Source organism: Sminthopsis crassicaudata, chromosome 3, assembly GCF_048593235.1.
Source record: "Sminthopsis crassicaudata isolate SCR6 chromosome 3, ASM4859323v1, whole genome shotgun sequence".
NCBI classification, from domain to species: Eukaryota; Metazoa; Chordata; class Mammalia; order Dasyuromorphia; family Dasyuridae; genus Sminthopsis; species Sminthopsis crassicaudata.
In genome coordinates this window covers 615,285,246-615,302,936 of record NC_133619.1, presented here as the reverse complement: position 1 = coordinate 615,302,936, position 17,691 = coordinate 615,285,246, and the positions used below count along the sequence as shown (strand labels likewise).

The 17,691-nt window shown below is 53.5% G+C and overlaps 1 protein-coding gene across 13 annotated transcripts in view; it reads left to right on the top strand.

Annotated features, from left to right (window-relative positions):
* CROCC (ciliary rootlet coiled-coil, rootletin) overlaps positions 1 to 17,691 on the top strand; it is an 81,757-nt gene that overhangs the window by 30,350 nt on the left and 33,716 nt on the right. For 7 of the 13 annotated variants that reach the window (XM_074306112.1, XM_074306115.1, XM_074306105.1 and 4 more), the window contains 12 exons: positions 412 to 597; positions 2,569 to 2,652; positions 3,087 to 3,151; positions 3,449 to 3,614; positions 8,795 to 8,901; positions 9,582 to 9,809; positions 10,337 to 10,433; positions 11,187 to 11,291; positions 11,601 to 11,831; positions 12,232 to 12,431; positions 12,763 to 12,945; positions 14,886 to 15,030. In XM_074306112.1, the coding sequence (XP_074162213.1) occupies positions 412 to 597; positions 2,569 to 2,652; positions 3,087 to 3,151; positions 3,449 to 3,614; positions 8,795 to 8,901; positions 9,582 to 9,809; positions 10,337 to 10,433; positions 11,187 to 11,291; positions 11,601 to 11,831; positions 12,232 to 12,431; positions 12,763 to 12,945; positions 14,886 to 15,030 (1,797 nt within the window). The remainder of the gene's footprint in view (positions 1 to 411; positions 598 to 2,568; positions 2,653 to 3,086; positions 3,152 to 3,448; positions 3,615 to 8,794; positions 8,902 to 9,581; positions 9,810 to 10,336; positions 10,434 to 11,186; positions 11,292 to 11,600; positions 11,832 to 12,231; positions 12,432 to 12,762; positions 12,946 to 14,885; positions 15,031 to 17,691) is intronic. The other 6 variants (XM_074306106.1, XM_074306119.1, XM_074306110.1 and 3 more) reach the window with 5 other exon arrangements.

The following is a 17,691-nucleotide window of genomic DNA, read 5'->3' as shown; positions in this document are numbered from 1 at the left end:
CTGGATGCGGGCCTGGTCCCCATCTGGTTGAGTCTGCGGGAGGGGTGTTAATTGCCACCTGGTCCCCCATGGTTGATCTCAGAGAAGGTCTTGTGTCTATAACTGATCCAAGAGGGCATCTGATCCCCAGAGATGTGTCTGGAAAGGCTTCCCTATGGTCCGAGGTGACCAGTCCCCTGGCTGAGCTCACAGGGGGTTGGTCTCTATCAATAAGTCTTGAGGGTGTCAGGTCCTCATTGCAGGACCTAGAAGGGTCCCCGTGGCTGAGCTCGGAGAGGGCCCCATATCCACGCGAGATCCCAGAAGGCCCCAGTTCTTGTACACGAATCCAGAGACGCCCGTCCTCCTGAGAGAATGCGGACGGGCCCGAGGCCTGGGGCCGAGCTCAGAGGGTGTTCTGTCCTCCCCTAGCTGGAGCAGAGCCTTCGGCTGGAGTCCGGGGAGCGGGAGCCCTTGGGGTACGGGGTGCTGGGCCAGCAGACCTTGGAGCTGCGACGCCAGCTTGAAGAAGAACAGGCCAACTACAAGCGCAAGCTCCAAGCCTACCAGGAGGGGCAGCAGCGCCAGGCCCAGCTGGTGCAGAAGCTACAGGCCAAGGTGAGGGAGCGCTTGGGAGTGCCCCCGCCCCTGGGGCTGCCCTGGGACAGGCCCCAGCCGCCAGACCGTCCGGCCGCTCAGCCAGGGGCACTCCACCCGGGCTCCATGCACTCAAGGCTGTGGCCACCGCATCTCAGTGCAACTGCTCTCCTAGTCTGACGCCTTTTCTCTTATGCATTTCAAAAACCCGACTCTGAGGAGGGCCCCCAGAAACTCCCCCAGCCAGCAAAGGGATCTGGGACACAAATTCGGCTTTCATTGGATTTAATCCAATCTCTTCATTTGACACAAGAAGAGACTGAGGGCCGACAAAATGAAATCATCTGGTAAAATCACACGGTAGCAAAGCCAGGATTCAAACCCAGGACTGCCGATTCCAAATCCAAGCCTGTTTCCTTGAGGCAATAGTGCCTAGAGTTTACCTTTGCCCTTTTTGACATGCCCACCTGTAGCCTGAGGCCCCTGTAGAATGAGGAAGTGGGCTGTACTCTCAGAAAGTCATGGTATTTCTCGAGGTCTCAAGTAAGGAAAGTGTTTGGGGAGAAGAGTGAGGGGGCACTGAGGCAGCTCAGTCTGAGGTGGAGGGAAAACTAGATGGGGCATCAGCAGACCACGTGCTACTTCTTGTGTGACCTCGGTCAAGCGGCTTGGTCTGTCTGAGCCTCAGTTGCCTCCTCCGTAAAATGGGGATGAGGATATTCAGATTGTCCACTTTGCAGGGTTATTGTGAGTATTGCTCTGTAAACTAGGAAGCTGTTTGTAAAGGGAGGTATTCTAAGGGAGAGTCTTCTGGTAGAAGATTTGATCTCAGATCCCAGCTCTCTCACATACTGCTGCTGTGATCTTGAGCGGGCTACTCCCTCTCTTTAGGCTTGTTTTTCCTCAGCTGTAAAATGAAAGTTCTAGACTATGTGATCTTTGAGATCTCTTCCAACTTTGCCATTCTATGTTCTAAGCTCCCTCCCAGCTCTGACATTTCCTGCTCTAGCTCCCTCTCAGTTCTGGCATTCTGATTCTAAGGGTCTTCCCACCTCTGATATTTTGTTTTCTAAGGGCCCTCCTACCTAGGATATTTGCTGTTCTTAGAGCCCTTCAGGCTGTGATACTGCGTTCTAAGCTTCCTCCCAGCTCTTACATTCTGTGCAATAACTCTGACACTCTGCGTTCTAAGCTCCTTCTAAATTCTGGCTTTTGTGTTCTAAGGTTACTGCCAGCTTTGATAGTCTATGTTCTTAAACCCTTCCTAGATCTGACATTCTCTATTCTAAAGATCTTTCCAGCACTGACATTTTTTTTGTTCAAAAGCCCTTCCAAGCTCTAACATTCTGTGTTCTAAGGCCATTGTGACTTTTGACATTCTGTGTTCTAAGGGCCTTCTAGTTCTGACATTCTGTGTTCTAGGTTCTTCCCAGCTCTCACATCCCGGGTTCTAAGGGCCCTCCCAGCTCTGACATCCCGGGTTCTAAGGGCCCTCCCAGCTCTGACCTCCTGGGTTCTAAGGGCCCTCCCAGCTCTGACATCCTGGGTTCTAAGGGCCCTCCCCGCTCTGACATCCCAGGTTCTAAGGGTCTTCCCAGCTCTAACAAACCGGGTTCTAAGGGCCCTCCCAGCTCTGACCTCCTGGGTTCTAAGGGCCCTCCCAGCTCTGACCTCCTGGGTTCTAAGGGCCCTCCCATCTCTGACATCCCAGGTTCTAAGGGCCCTCCCAGCTCTGACCTCCCAGGTTCTAAGGGCCCTCCCAGCTCTGACCTCCTGGGTTCTAAGGGCCCTCCCATCTCTGACATCCCAGGTTCTAAGGGCCCTCCCAGCTCTGACATTCTGGGCTCTAAGACCCTCTCAGCCCTGACAATATGGGTTTGAAGCCTCCTATTGCTCTAAATTCTACCAGCGTGCACTAATATGGGCTGGGGGCCAGATTGGGTTGGGGAATACTCTGACTTGCCCCTTCCCCCAACCCTCCCATCCCCTCAGGTTCTCCAGTACAAGAAGAAGTGTGGAGAAGTGGAGCAGCAGCTTCTGGAAAAAACTGCCGAGCTGGAGCAGCAGAAGTTAGCGGTAGCTGTCCCTCCTCTGCCCCCGCCTCCCCCCACATCCTTGACCCTGGACTTGTCTTTTCCTCAAGATTCCCTGTGCTTGCCACATCTAGGTAGGACGTAGGCAGGGCTGGCTGGCGAGAGCCAGGAGAGAGGCCTGCAGAGTTGGGTCAGGGGATTGAGCCAGGAAGCTGGCCCAGCTCATGGTGGGCGTCTCGGTACACTGGTAAAAGTCCTGGATTTGGAGTCAGAGCATTCAGTCCTTGTTCTGACATTTATTTTCAGTGCAACTTTGGGTAAGCCCCTTCCCCTCTCTGGGCCTGTTTTCCCCTCTGAAAAAGGAGGGTTCTGGGTGCGAGGATTCCGAAGGTCTGTCTCCTAACTGGTCCCTGCCATTTGCTCCATCCTCTTGTATCCATCCTTGTGGAGCAAATTGGACATGTCTGTGTGTTCTAGCAGGATGAAGAACACGGTCAGGACCTGGAGAATGCTCTCATCCGGCTGGAAGAGGAGCAGCAGAGGTGGGTGGACACTGGCTGGGAACAGCCTCCCTTTACTGTGTCAGAGCTCCCTGACTTGGCCTGTGCCCTTCTCAGGCCTCGGCCTTTGCTGACACTTCCCATCCCTCCCAGTTCCTTGGCTGTTAGACAGCCTGGTGCTGACTGACCCTCGTGCCTTTTGCCTGGACGCCATTTAGTCAGAACCTCTGGGGTTTGGCCCCTTGGTGGGGCAGGGTAGAGCCCACCCAAAATTCAGGGTTAGAACTGGGTCTGTGCACCAGGAGCCTAAACCAACCCCATCCCCTCTTCCCCCTGCAGGAGTGCCAGCCTGGTACAGGTGAACGCCATGCTTCGGGAACAGCTCGACCAGGCCAGCGCAGCCAACCAAGCCCTGACCGAAGACATCCGCAAAGTGACCCACGACTGGACCCGGAGTCGGGGGGAGCTGGAGCAGCGAGAGGCCGAGTGGCGGCGGGAGGAGGAGGTAGGAGGACCAGGGTCTCAGGGCCCTGAATTCTCTGAAGGCTTTGCCCCTTCTTTGGGTTCCAAGTCCTTGTTCTGCCCTCCCTCTTCCATGACTTTTGTCTGGCTCCTTGGGCCTAGAGACACAAGGTGCTTCTCCCAGAAGCTCACCAAAGAATCCCTTTATCATCAGTTTAACCTCTGTACCCTGAGGCCTTAGGTGGTCTGCCAGCCTCTGGTAAAATCTCAAAACTGTGCTCCTGCCCTCCTCTTTGGACCGCTCCAGGGAGGACCTACACGTATGCCCAGAAGCTCCCTTGTAATTAGGATTATAGAGCTAGAAATAAGGGCCAGCCTTGTGATGCCCTGGTAAAGAGAACTCAGAAGTGTCCTCCACCTACGCCGGTCCATGATTTCTCGTCTGCTGAGAGACTTCAGCTTGCCAGGGGCATTGCCCAGGGTCCCCTAGTCCCCAGGGTTCTGAGGCTGCCAGGCTCTGTCCACCGCACTATAGTATTAGCAGAATGACCATCACATCCCCACTAATGTTGATGTCAGAGCTGTCTCCTTGTAGTGTGATGGTGGCTGAGCAGCCCGGCCAAGTTGGCTCTGGGGAATATCCTTGTGATGAGCTTTCCATTAGAGTTCTCTTTGGACTCGGAGATCTGAGTTCAAATTTGAGATCCTGTGTAATCTTGGCAAATTACCTCCCCCTCCTGTAGCCCCACTTTTCTTCTTCTGTAGAAGTCCAGGCTTGTGTAAGGTGATTCCTGAAGCCTCTTCCACCCCCAAATTCCTGAAAACGAGATTATGAAGTCAGAAAGTATTTGTTAAGCCCCAACTGTGTACCAGGCTCTGTATTCGATTCTGAGGATATGAACACACACACTCAGAGTCCCCGTTTTCCAGGAACTTACATTCTATTTAGGAAATAAACCTACACACATAATTCTGTTTTAAAAGATACAATAGGGGCAGCTCGGTGGCGCAGAGGATAGAGCCCCAGCCCTGAATTCAGGAGGACCCGAGTTCAAACATGACCTCAGACACTTAACACTTCCTAGCTGTGTGACCCTGGGCAAGTCACTTAACCCCAATTGCCTCGGGGAGGGGGGGAGATGCAATAGGAACAGAGTGGAACTATGGAGAACCTGCTGAATTTGGAGGCAGAGGACCTGATCAAATCCTGACTGTAAGATTTAACACCTGTGTGACCTTCACCAAGGCTTTCAGTAAAGTAAAATGAACAAGTTGGACCAGATGACCTCTGAGATTTCTTTGAAATTTAAATCTATGATCCTATGTCATTCATCAAATAGTCAATAAGCATTTATTAGTAGCCTACTGTATACCTGGCACGGCTAGAAACCTGAGATGCAAAAATAAAAATTGCCCTCAAGGTGCTTACTTTCTTTAGGGGAAGACAACATATACATATGGAAGTGTATATTAAAGACTTTTTTTTTTTCTTAAATTATAGCTTTTTTTTTTTTTAACCAGATATATGGATGGGTAATTTTAAAGCATTGACAATTGCCAAGCCTTTTGTTCCAGTTTTTCCTCTCTTCCCCCCACTCCCTCCCCACCATGGCAGGTTGACCAATACATGTTAAATATGTTAAAGTATAAATTAAATACAATATACGTATACATGTCCAAACAGTTATTTTGCTGAACAAAAAGAATTGGACTTTGAAATAGTTACAATTAGCCTGTGAAGGAAATCAGAAATTAGAGGGATTGGGAATTCTATGTGTGGTTCACACTCATTTCCCAGAGTTCTTTCTCTGGGTGTAGCTGGTTCAGTTCATTTCTGCTCTATTGGAACTGATTTGGTTCATCTCATTGTTGAAGAGGGCCTCATCCATCAGAATTGATCATCATATAGTATCATTGTTGAAGTGTATAATGATCTCCTGCTCCTGCTCATTTCACTCAGCATCAGTTGATATAAGTCTCTCCAAGCCTCTCTGTATTCCTCCTGCTGGTCATTTCTTACAGAGCAATAATATTCCATAACATCCATATACCATAATTTACCCAACCACTCTCCAATGATGGACATCCATTCATCTTCCAGTTTCTAGCTACAACAAAAAGAGCTAGGTGCAGATTATTTCTAATAGCTTTTTAGTAGAATCTCTGGGGTTCTCTAAGTATACCATCATATCATCAGCAAAGAGTGATAATTTGGTTTCCTCATTACCTACTCTAATTCCTTTAATCTCTTTCTCAACTCTTGTTGTCAAACTTAGCATTTCTAATACAATGTTACAAAAGACATTTAAACAGAAAAAAAAATTGGATTAATTTTGATGCTAGGGTTTAGTTGTTATTAGTCAGACTCTTTGTGGCCCCATTTGGGGTTTTCTCGGAGATACTGGATTGTTTTGCCGTTTCCTTCTGCAGCTCATTTTACAGCTCTATGCACTGTACCATCTAGCTGCCCCAGTGGCTGTGGGGATCACAAAAGGCCTCATGTAGGAGATGACACCTGAGCTTAACCGAAAATGACACAAGGGATTCTAAGTGACCTAGATGAAGAAAGAGAGCTGGGGAGGGGGGATTCCTGTGAAGAACTGGGCCTGGAGTCAGGAAGACCCAAGTTCGAATGTGGCCCGAGGCACGGGCTAGCAAGTCACTTGACTGTAAAATGTGGCTAATAATAGCATCCACCTTCCCAGGGTTGTCAGAAGATCAAATAAAACAAGATTTACAAAACTTTGTAGATCTTAAAGCACTAAACAAATGCCAGCTGTTATTATAACAACATTTGTAAAATGCTTTGTAGATCTTAAAGCAACCCTGAAATTCTTTTGATTTTTTTTGCAATTTCTTTTTTGAAATACATGCAAAGGTCGTTTTCAACATTCACCTTTGCAAAAACCTTGTACTTCAAAATTTTCTCCCTCTTTCTTTTTCTTCCCCCTCTCCAAAACAGCAAGAAATCCAGTACAGTTAAAACATGTGCAATTCTTCTAAACGTATTTCCATATTTATCATGCCACACAAGAAAAATCAGATCAAAAGGGAAAAAACGAGAAAGGAAAAAAACCCAAATGATTATGATTATTATTTCCACAAGGGGCCCAGCCTGTGGCAGATACCAGGTACACATGGGCAGGATTCACTTGGAATGAATTTTTTTCAGTCACAGTAGCTTATGAGATTGTAGGCCCAGATCTCAAAGGGGTTTCATTCCATGTAGGAGGCAAGAATGCTCCCATCGGGAAAATGATGGACCCCTGAGACGTCAAATGGGCACTGGCTAATGGTACAACTACTAACCCTTATTTAATAATAATTTTCAAGGATGTTGACCATAACTGATACTGTTCTCACAGACATGATATTGTGTGATCCTCAGAAACAGCTCTGTGGGGAAACTGAGGCCCAGAGAAAAATTCTTGCAGTCAGTTGGTAAATATTTATTCAGTATCTACTATGCAGTTAAGTGCTAAGGTAAAAAATCCAGCCCCAAATTAAGAAACCTTTCCATCAGAGGGGCTTACAAGGTAATGAATTAGATGCGCTGAATCATTGAATCTCAGAATTGGAAAAGATCTCAGAGACCATCTGCTCCAGCCTCTAGAAGAAAAAGAATCCCCCACATGGTAATATCCCTGTCAAGTAATCGTTCCAGCTTGACTCAAAGACCTTCAGGGAGGGGGGATCCCATTACATTCAGGGGCTGCTCCTGCTACTTTTTTAATGAAGCTTTTTATTTTCAAAATACATGCGTACTAAAAGGTTATCAAACTGCATCCCCTTTGATCCAGCAGTGTCTCTACTGGGCTTACATCTAATGAAGGAAAGGTATCTGTGTATGTACAAATGTTTGTGGCAGCCCTTTTTGTAGTGGCTAGAAACTGGAAGATGAATGGATGTCCATCGGTTGGAGAATGGTTGGGTAAATTATGGTATATGAAGGTTATGGAATATTATTGCTCTGTAAGAAATGACCAGCAGGAGGAATACAGAGAGGCTTGGAGAGACTTATATCAACTGATGCTGAGTGAAATGAGCAGAACCAGGAGATCATTCTATACAGTAATAAGATTATGTGATGATGAACTCTGATGGCCGTGGCTCTCTTCAACAATGGGATGATTCAGGCCAATTCCAATAATCCTGGGATGGAGAGAGCCATCTATACCCAGAGAGGACTGTGGGAACTGAGGGTGGATTACAACATAGCATTTTCACTCTTTCTGTTGTGTTTTATTTGAAATTTATTTTCTTCTTCTTTTTTAATTTTTTTATCTGATTTTTCTTGTGCAGCAAGATAATTGTATAAGTACATATGCCTATATTGGATTTAATATATATTTTTACCATTTTAACATATATTGGATTACTTGCCATGTAGGGGAGGGGGTTGGGAGAAGGGGGGGGAAATTTGAACACAAAGTTTTGTAAGGTCAATGTTGAAAATTTTTCCTTTCATATGTTTTGAAAATAAAAAAACCTATAAAAATATATGCAGAGATGGCTTTTAACATTCATCCTTGCAAAACTTTGTGTTCCAAATTTTTCTCTCTCCCTTCTCCCTGCCCCTCCAGGTGGCAAATAATCCAATATAGGTAAAAAATGTGCAGTTCTTCTGTACTTATTTCTGCAATTATCATGATGCACAAGAAAAATCAGATCAAAAAGGAGCAAAAAATGAGAAAGAAAACAAAATGCAAGTCATGCTACTCTTGAATGGCTTTAATTGTCAGGAAGTTTTTTCTTTCCACCTAAATCTGCCTCTGCTGTTAATGCCTGTGGCTCAGCATCCTGCTCCGGCCACTTGGTCAGTAAGTAATCAGGAAGGGGAAGTGGAGAGAGGATGTATTTGGAGTCACAAGTCCCAGCCTGGGGCTCTGGGGAGATTGTGACCTTTTAGACCAGTTTTTTGTAGAACGAGGTCTCCTAATGCTAATTCTGAGCCCTTACAGTCCAACTCCGGTATTTCGTGAGTCTCATAAATGTGACACATTTTACAGACAAGGCCTGTTCCTTGGTCTCCAGGACTCTCCCTCCTGGGCACCTAGGGAGAGGGGCTAACGCAGTGAGAAGTTTCCCTTAGTCTTCTGGGCTGGATGTAGAGGTAGAGTCTGCATGGATGCTTCTCCCGTCTCCTCTCCCTGCTCTGAGAGGGAAGGGTGACTGATGGCCATCTCCCCAACTCACCAGCTTCCCTTCAATGCTTTCTCCCAGTCTTTCAATGCCTACTTCAGCAATGAACACAGCCGGCTGCTCCTTCTTTGGAGGCAGGTAGTGGGCTTCAGGAGGCTGGTCAGTGAGATGAAGACTTCCACGGAGAGGTGAGGGCCTGGGGAGAGGGCGGTGACCTTCAGGGGAGAAAGAAGTGACCTTCAGGGGGAGATGGCGGTGACCTTCAGGAGGAGAAGGAGGTGACCTTCAGGGGGAGAGGGCGATGACCTTCAGGGGGAGGGGCTGGTTTTTGTTCTTGCCTGCGCTCAATTTGACTCCTACCTTGAGCCCTGTAATGTGGAAGCCAAAGATGCTCATTTGCTTTGAGGCCGGTTTAGGAAGGAGAAACAGTGTTCAGGACTGCCCTCTGACCTGGCCAGGCCATACCTTAAGTGTTGCGTCAGTTTTCTTTAGGAAAAGGCAGGGAAAGCCTGGAACAAGATGGAGACTAAGTTAGATGCAGAACTTGGGGCACTGATTCTGGGCCCTCGGGGTCCACGGTCTCTCCCTGTGAGGGCTGTCACTCTGCCCGGCCCCAGAGGGGACAGTGAAGAGCGCTGCAGGGAGAATTGCAGTTTGGGATCAGCAACCTTCCCCCGAGCGGCCTGAGCCGGTCAGGAGGCAGGGAGCGTGTTCTCGCTGGAAGGCCTTGAACAGGGCAGGCCATAGGGGGATCCCTGTGTAGGCTCCGCTGGGTCCCATCAGTCCCCGGCTTGTGTCCCCCCAGCACCTGAGGACTGTCTGAGGGAGAAGGGTGGGGGACTTTAATGACCGCTCCCTCCCCTGGCAGGGACTTGGCCCAGCTGGGCATAGAGCTGGCCCGGACCTCCCGGAACATCCACTCGGCCAGCGTGGGCCTGAGCGGGAGCCTGCGGCTGGCCGAGAGCAGCAGCGAGGCCGCCATGGAGAAGGCGGCCCTGCTCCGGGCCCAGCTGGAGGAGCAGCTGCGGGACAAGGTGCGTGACATGATCCAGCTCCAAGTGAAGAGCGACCTGGAGAAAGCCGAGCTCAACTCCAGGTCAGTCGGTCAGCAGCACGGGTCACTCCCTTCCCGGGCCCAGGCTTGAGATTAAGGCCTGGAGATGGAGCCACTGGTCAGGGGGAGCAGCCCTGGCGAGTGACTGGGATATCCTAGCCTCCTCCCTTGTCCCCTCCGACCATCCTTCATCCCTGGCTGACTGGCTGGGCCTTGGGGATGCCTCCAGGACCATCCAACCTCCGTAGCTTAGAATTCCCCGGAAGTCTGGAGGAATGGGGATGGATAAAGCATCCTCTCACCTCCCCCCTGCACATCCCAACGAAATGCCTCGTGTAAAACATTGTCCCCCGAATGTGCTGTGTGAGCCTTCGTTCTGACTGTTGTGTTATCATTATTTCGACAAACATTTATTGGGCACCATGCCCGGGGAGGGTCCCCAGAAAGTTCCAGCCAGACGGTCCCGCCCCCAGGGGCTCCTATTCACAGGACAGGGTAAGAGGCAGGCACAGACCCGCTAGGGAAGGGCATCCCCGGGCTCCCAGTCACCTGCTCCCCTTGGCCCCCAGAGTGAATGAGCTGACCCTGCTGGTGGAGCAGCTGCAGAGCCAGAACTCAGAGAAGGACCGAGCCAACGAGGCCCTGACCCAGAAGGTGGAAGCACTGGTGAGAAACAGGGGAGGGGAGGGGAGAGGTCCCGGGCCTGGCCGTCTCCCCGGGGCTACAAGTCAGGCTCGAGCCAGATAGGGACTGGAGGATGGACCCCCCATTCGGGGCACAGTAAACTGGGGAGGCCCTGCGTGCTCGGGGGCAGAGCTTGGCCTTCCTTACCTAGCTCTCCCTTCTGCCCATTACCACCTGGAAGTGCTGATAGTGGAGAGAAGGTTAGCTAAGGATCGGGATACCCAGATGTCAGTCCCAGGTTTGCCCCTAATTTGGTGACTGTAGGCAGGGAACCTTCCCTTCATGGACTGCACTTTCCCTAGTCTGCTCTTTGGTTCACCCAGCTCTGACCTCCCGGGTTCTAAGGTCCCTCCCAGCTCTGACCTCCTGGGTTCTAAGGGCCCTCCCAGCTCTGATCTCCTGGGTTCTAAGGGCCCTCCCAGCTCTGACCTCCCGGGTTCTAAGGGCCCTTCCAGCTCTGACATCCCGGGTTCTAAGGGCCCTCCCAGCTCTGACCTCCCGGGTTCTAAGGGCCCTTCCAGCTCTGACCTCCTGGGTTCTAAGGGCCCTCCCGGCTCTGACCTCCCGGGTTCTAAGGGCCCTCCCGGCTCTGACAGAGCCAGCCTGTGAGGACCCTGTGGGGGTCCCTTGGTTTGGAGGAGGAAGATGGGGGGTTCCTGTGTGGGGAAGAGCCGGGTCCCCCAGAGAGAAGGAATCGAGCACCCCTTTCTCGCCCTGTTCCCATGGGCCTGGCAGGAAGCTGTGCGGCTCCAGGAGCAGGCGGCCATGGAGGCTGAGGAGGTGGAGGCCCTGAGGAATGAGTCCGAAGTGCTACAACAGACTCTGCGGGACCTGGCCCAGGTACGAGGGCCGCTGGCTCAGGGAGGGATCGGTGAGAAGGCCTCAGTGTTGCGTGGAGCTCCCTGGGAGCCCTTTGAGGCTGGGGAGGAGCTGTCCTGGATGTCCTGTGCCCCCCCCCCCGCCCCCCGACGACTGTCCCCTCCTTCCCCCAGCAGGAGGACTAATTATATAGAATTAGGAAAGCAGGCTGGCTAGTCCCGATCTGAGCGGCCTTCCTGGAGGAGGCGGGTGGACTGGTGTCAGGGTCCTGCGGCCCGGGCGGGAGAAGGGGCAGCCTTGGTCACCCCCATCCCCCCTCCTTCTCACCAGGCCGTCCTGTCCGACACGGACAGCGGCATCCAGATGGGCGGCATGGAGCGCACCCCCGAGGCCTCCGACGGCAGCCTGCGCGGGCTCTCCAGCCTGCGCACCCCCTCCCCGCTCCGGCGCTCCTCGCCCCGCCCCAGTGGCTCCCCCCGCCCCAGCCTGTCCCCGGCCTTCTCCGACTCTACCCTCGCCTTGGTCCACTCCGCCCTGCACAAGCGACAAATGCAAGTCCAGGTGGGAAGCCTGGGCCCCCTTCGTCCCTGCCCAGCTCTGAGGAAGGGGGGTTCCCTCGGTGGCTGCCCCTCCCACGCTGGGGAGAGCTGGGAGACCAGGGGCCGCTGGGAAGTGGGAGTTGGGTCAGGATGTGGCCAGAAGGGATGAGGTGGGGGGGACTCCACGGATGGGCGGGGGGTGAGGGCTCGTCATGGGCACTTACCATGAAGGCAGCAGGGACGAGAGCTTATTAAGTAATGGAAAGAGGGTGTGGGAGTGACGGGGGCTCAGGTCAGGGGTGGGGCTCAGTCGGCAGTCCCAGGGGCGGGGAATGCGGGGACCCGAGGCTTGGCCGTTTGGGAGTGTGCCGGCGGGCGGTGGCAGAGGCGGGCACTGAGGGCCGGGGCCGGGCTCCCTGCAGGACATGCGCGGGCGCTACGAGGCCAGCCAGGACCTCCTGGCCTCCCTGCGGAAGCAGCTGGCCGACGGCGAGGCCGAGCGCCGGAGCCTGGACAAGCAGGTGCTGCAGCTCCGGGACGTGGCCGACGGGGCCGTCCAGGCCAAAGAGGACGCCCTCCGGGACATCCAGAGGCTGCGCAGCGCCCACGATCTGCTGAGCAGGTACCGGGCCGGGCAGAGAGGAGGCAAAGGGGCGGGGGGCCCTTAGAGGTCACATTGTCCCCCACTTCCTCGTGCGTGATCCTGGCCCGGACAACTTCCCAGTGGCTTGGGGAGGTGAGACTCACCCACACGCGTAGAGAACAATGTCCAACCAAGTGCTGGATTGGGGGTTTGGGTTGAGGTGAAGAAGTGACCTGTGCTCTGGGCTGGGCTGGGGGGCTGCCTGGAGGAAGTTGGGACCCCCAGGCCTCGAAGCTCGGGTGGGGTCGGAGAGAGGGGGGCTGAGCTGCGAGCGGAGCTGACCACCTCCCCCTCCCCCCCGCCGGGGCAGCGAGAAGGACGGCCTGGTGCGCAGTCTGGCGGCCATGCAGATGCAGGTGGAGATGCTGCAGCAAGAGAAGGAGAAGCTGCAGCTGACCCAGGATGAGCTGCAGAGACAGAAGGACCAGCTGGAGGAGGAGAAGGAAGACATCACGCAGGACAGAGAGAGATTCCACAAGGAGATCGAGCGGGGGTAAGAGGGGCCCCCGCTCCCCGGCCCCCTCCGGACCTAGCCATGCCTGACTGTCTAGAACAGAGCACGTCACCCCGGAACCCTTTTTTACAGAGGAGGAAACTGAGGCTCAGGGAAGGGTCACTGAGCTCTCAGAAGGACCAGAGCCGGAGTCAGATCTGGGGCACTTTCATCCATCCCATGGTCACTCCAGGAGACACCCGCCCAGTCACTCTGCCGGGTCGTTGCCTGCTGCGTCCACACGCATTCTCCCATTTGTTCTCCCCAGAAGTAGCCCGAGTCGCACCCCCTCCATTCACACCCTCGGTATATGTATCACCACCTGTCTTGTTAAGTGCCCCCACAGGAGGTTCAGCCAGTCCTGGAGCCCAGAGATTTCAGGCCGGACAGGAAGGCCTTGAGGGCGAGGAGAAGCAGCTCCCAACGCCCTTTGTGACCCAGGGGGCGGGGGGGGGGCAGGGAGAAGCAGGGAGGAAAGTTACCCACTCTTTCAAACCGGTGCTTATTTTGGGCACTGCCGTGCGAGGTCACCGGTCTGTGTCACTCCTTACTATCATCCTGCAGGCCACTCGGTTCTGAGTCTTCTCAGTTTGGAAATGTTATTGATGTCGTTTTTTACATCACCATGGTTTCCCCAGCATCCTTTCTCCTTCCCTTCCCAGGGAGCCATCCCAGATATGAAATAATAGTTTTAAGACGAAGGAAGGAAGGGAGAGAGAAAGAAAGAAAGAAAGAGAGAGAAAAGGAAAGGAAAAATAAAACTGGCCAATAAATCACGTCTGAAACATGCATTGTGAGACACTTGTCAGAGAGTTGCACTTTGCAGAGATGGGACTTCTCATCTCTCTCCTTTTGAGCCATTATCAATACTGGATGTGTAACCATGGGCAAATTATTTAATACTGTCTGCCTCAGTTTCCTCTTCTGTAAAACAGAATCGTAGCACCCGGCTCCCAAGATTGTAGTTAGGATCAAACGAGATGCTATTTGTAAAGTGCTCGGCTCCGGTGGGCACCTTATAAGCGGAAACTGCCGCCGTCATGGTTATTTTGCACCGTTCACTTCTGACGTTCGTACGCGGCCAGTCTCTGCACTGTTACCGTTGTCACATGCATCACTTTTTGGTTGGTTTTTGTTTTCGTTCCTTTGGCTCGGCTGACTTCGGTCTGCCTCGGCCCACGTCGGTCTTCCCAGGCTCCTCTGAATTCATCCCATCCATCATCTCTTACAGCCCAGTCCTATTCCATCACTCCCATGGGCCTCAGTGTGCTCAGCCATTCCTCCAAGATCTTGCCAGTGTCACCTCCACTCTCTCTCCCCTTCTCTCTCCTCCCATGGCCACCAGCCTAGGACACCATCACCTCTCGTCTGGGCTGTCACAATCGCCTCCTGCCTCATCTCTCCTCTCTCTAACCCATCCTCCACACAGCTGCCAAGGTGACTGTCTGAAAGCTCAGCTCCCACTGTATCCCCCCGCCCTCAGATAACCTCTAGGATCAAAAACTCTTGGTTTGACATTTAAAGCCCTGAACAACCTGGCCCCAAGCTCCTCCTCCAGGTTTATTTTATACATCCCTCCCCTGGTGCACGCTAGGTCCCAGCCAAAGGGATTTCTTGCCTTTGCTCACAGCTGGTGCTCTGTCTCCGCGCTCCATGGCTTTGCTGCGGCCGTCTCCTCTCCCCCTGCCCTCCCAAGCATCCCTCTCCGCTTTCTTAAAATCCCTGACTTCCTTCAGAGACAGCCCATCTAGTCCATGGAGCCCTCCCAGTGCCCCGCCCCGAAATTACCATCTACTTATTATGTATATTATTATCTCTGCACATGTCATCCTCCTATAGTGCTTAAGCTCCTGGAGGGCAGAGACTGTTTCACCTTTGTCTTTGTGTACCGAGCTCTGGGCCCAATAATAGGCACCTAATATTTGTTGATTGGTTGATAGTCATAAACAGCTGGAGCAACTGGAGGTGAAGAAGTCAGGACTGATGAAGGAGCTGATCTTGGCTAAGGAGACCCTCAGCAAGGCCACTTTGGCAAAGGAAGTGATGGAGGCCGAGAAGACGGAGGTGACGGAGGCGCTGACCAAGGTGGGGTCTTCCCTAGGCTTCTGAAATGACCAAGTTCCCTGCTGCAGCTTGTGCCTTATTGAGCGCGTAGGATTAGAAGGGGCCTTAAGGGGTCTGCGGGGCTCCTTGTGACTGTTCTCAGAGTTAGAGAATCCTAGAACACCACCCATTGCTGTTCAGTCACGTCTGATTCTTCCTGACCCGGTGGACCTTGGCCCGCCAGTACCGTCCATAGATGACTCTTGGCAAAGAGGGATTTGGCATTCCCTTCTCCAGTGGTCACCTTTGTCAGAACTCTCCATTGGGCCCTGTCCATCTTGTGTATTCCTACGTGGCATGGCTCAGAGTCACACCGAGTTATAAAAGCCTTTCTGCCATGACAGGGCAGTGATCCAGGAAGGGATGCCCGCCATAGAAAAGAGAAATAATGTGTCATCTCAGAGCTGGAAGGAACCTCAGGTCCTGGGATATGGGAGTGGGAAAAAATGTAGATGAAGGGAATTTATATCTGGGAGGTTCCTTAGAATAGAGAAAGTCAGAGCTGAGAGGACCTTTTGGGACACCCTATGTTAAAGCTGGGAGGCCCTTAGAACATGGTTTGTCAGAGCTGGGAGGGCCCTTAGAACCCAGGAGGTCAGAGCTGGGAGGGCCCTTAGAACCCAGGAGGTCAGAGCTGGGAGGGCCCTTAGAACCCGGGAGGTCAGAGCTGGGAGGACCCTTAGAACCCAGGGGGTCAGAGCTGGGAGGGTCCTTAGAACCCAGGATGTCAGAGCTGGGAGGACCCTTAGAACCCAGGATGTCAGAGCTGGGAGGGCCCTTAGAACCCAGGAGGTCAGAGCTGGGAGGGCCCTTAGAACCCAGGAGGTCAGAGCTGGGAGGGCCCTTAGAACCCGGGAGGTCAGAGCTGGGAGGACCCTTAGAACCCAGGATGTCAGAGCTGGGAGGGCCCTTAGAACCCAGGATGTCAGAGCTGGGAGGGCCCTTAGAACACAGGATGTCAGAGCTGGGAGGGCCCTTAGAACACAGGATGTCAGAGCTGGGAAGGGCCCTTAGAACCCAGGATGTCAGAGCTGGGAGGGCCCTTAGAACACAGGATGTCAGAGCTGGGAGGACCCTTAGAACCCAGGGGGTCAGAGCTGGGAGGGCCCTTAGAACACAGGATGTCAGAGCTGGGAAGGGCCCTTAGAACCCAGGGGGTCAGAGCTGGGAGGACCCTTAGAACCCAGGAGGTCAGAGCTGGGAGGGCCCTTAGAACCCAGGGGGTCAGAGCTGGGAGGACCCTTAGAACCCAGGATGTCAGAGCTGGGAAGGGCCCTTAGAACCCAGGGGGTCAGAGCTGGGAGGACCCTTAGAACCCAGGAGGTCAGAGCTGGGAGGGCCCTTAGAACCCAGGATGTCAGAGCTGGAAGGGCCCTTAGAACCCAGGGGGTCAGAGCTGGGAGGGCCCTTAGAACACAGGGGGTCAGAGCTGGGAGGGCCCTTAGAACACAGGATGTCAGAGCTGGGAGGACCCTTAGAACCCAGGGGGTCAGAGCTGGGAGGGCCCTTAGAACACAGGATGTCAGAGCTGGGAAGGGCCCTTAGAACCCAGGGGGTCAGAGCTGGGAGGACCCTTAGAACCCAGGAGGTCAGAGCTGGGAGGGCCCTTAGAACCCAGGGGGTCAGAACTGGAGGGCCCTTAGAACACAGGATGTCAGAGCTGGGAGGACCCTTAGAACCCAGGGGGTCAGAGCTGGGAGGGCCCTTAGAACACAGGATGTCAGAGCTGGGAAGGGCCCTTAGAACCCAGGATGTCAGAGCTGGGAAGGGCCCTTAGAACCCAGGGGGTCAGAGCTGGGAGGGCCCTTAGAACACAGGATGTCAGAGCTGGGAAGGGCCCTTAGAACCCAGGGGGTCAGAGCTGGGAGGGCCCTTAGAACACAGGATGTCAGAGCTGGGAAGGGCCCTTAGAACCCAGGATGTCAGAGCTGGGGGGGCCCTTAGAACCCAGGATGTCAGAGCCGGGAGGGCCCTTAGAACCCAGGAGGTCAGAGCTGGGAGGGCCTTAGAACCCGGGAGGTCAGAGCTGGGAGGGCCCTTAGAAATCTGGAGGTCAGAGCTGGGAGGGCCTTAGAACCCGGGAGGTCAGAGCTGGGAGGGCCCTTAGAACCCAGGAGGTCAGAGCTGGGAGGGCCTTAGAACCCGGGAGGTCAGAGCTGGGAGGGCCCTTAGAACCCGGGAGGTCAGAGCTGGGAGGGCCCTTAGAACCCAGGAGGTCAGAGCTGGGAGGGCCCTTAGAACACAGGATGTCAGAGCCGGGAGGGCCCTTAGAACCCGGGAGGTCAGAGCTGGGAGGGCCCTTAGAACCCAGGAGGTCAGAGCTGGGAGGGCCCTTAGAACACAGGATGTCAGAGCCGGGAGGGTCCTTAGAACCCGGGAGGTCAGAGCTGGGAGGGCCCTTAGAACCCGGGAGGTCAGAGCTGGGAGGGCCCTTAGAACCCAGGAGGTCAGAGCTGGGAGGGCCCTTAGAACCTGGGAGGTCAGAGCTGGGAGGGCCCTTAGAACCTGGGAGGTCAGAGCTGGGAGGGCCCTTAGAACCCAGGATGTCAGGGTTAGGAGGACCCTTAGAACCCAGGAGGTCAGAGCTGGGAGGGCCCTTAGAACCCAGGAGGTCAGAGCTGGGAGGGCCCTTAGAACCCAGGA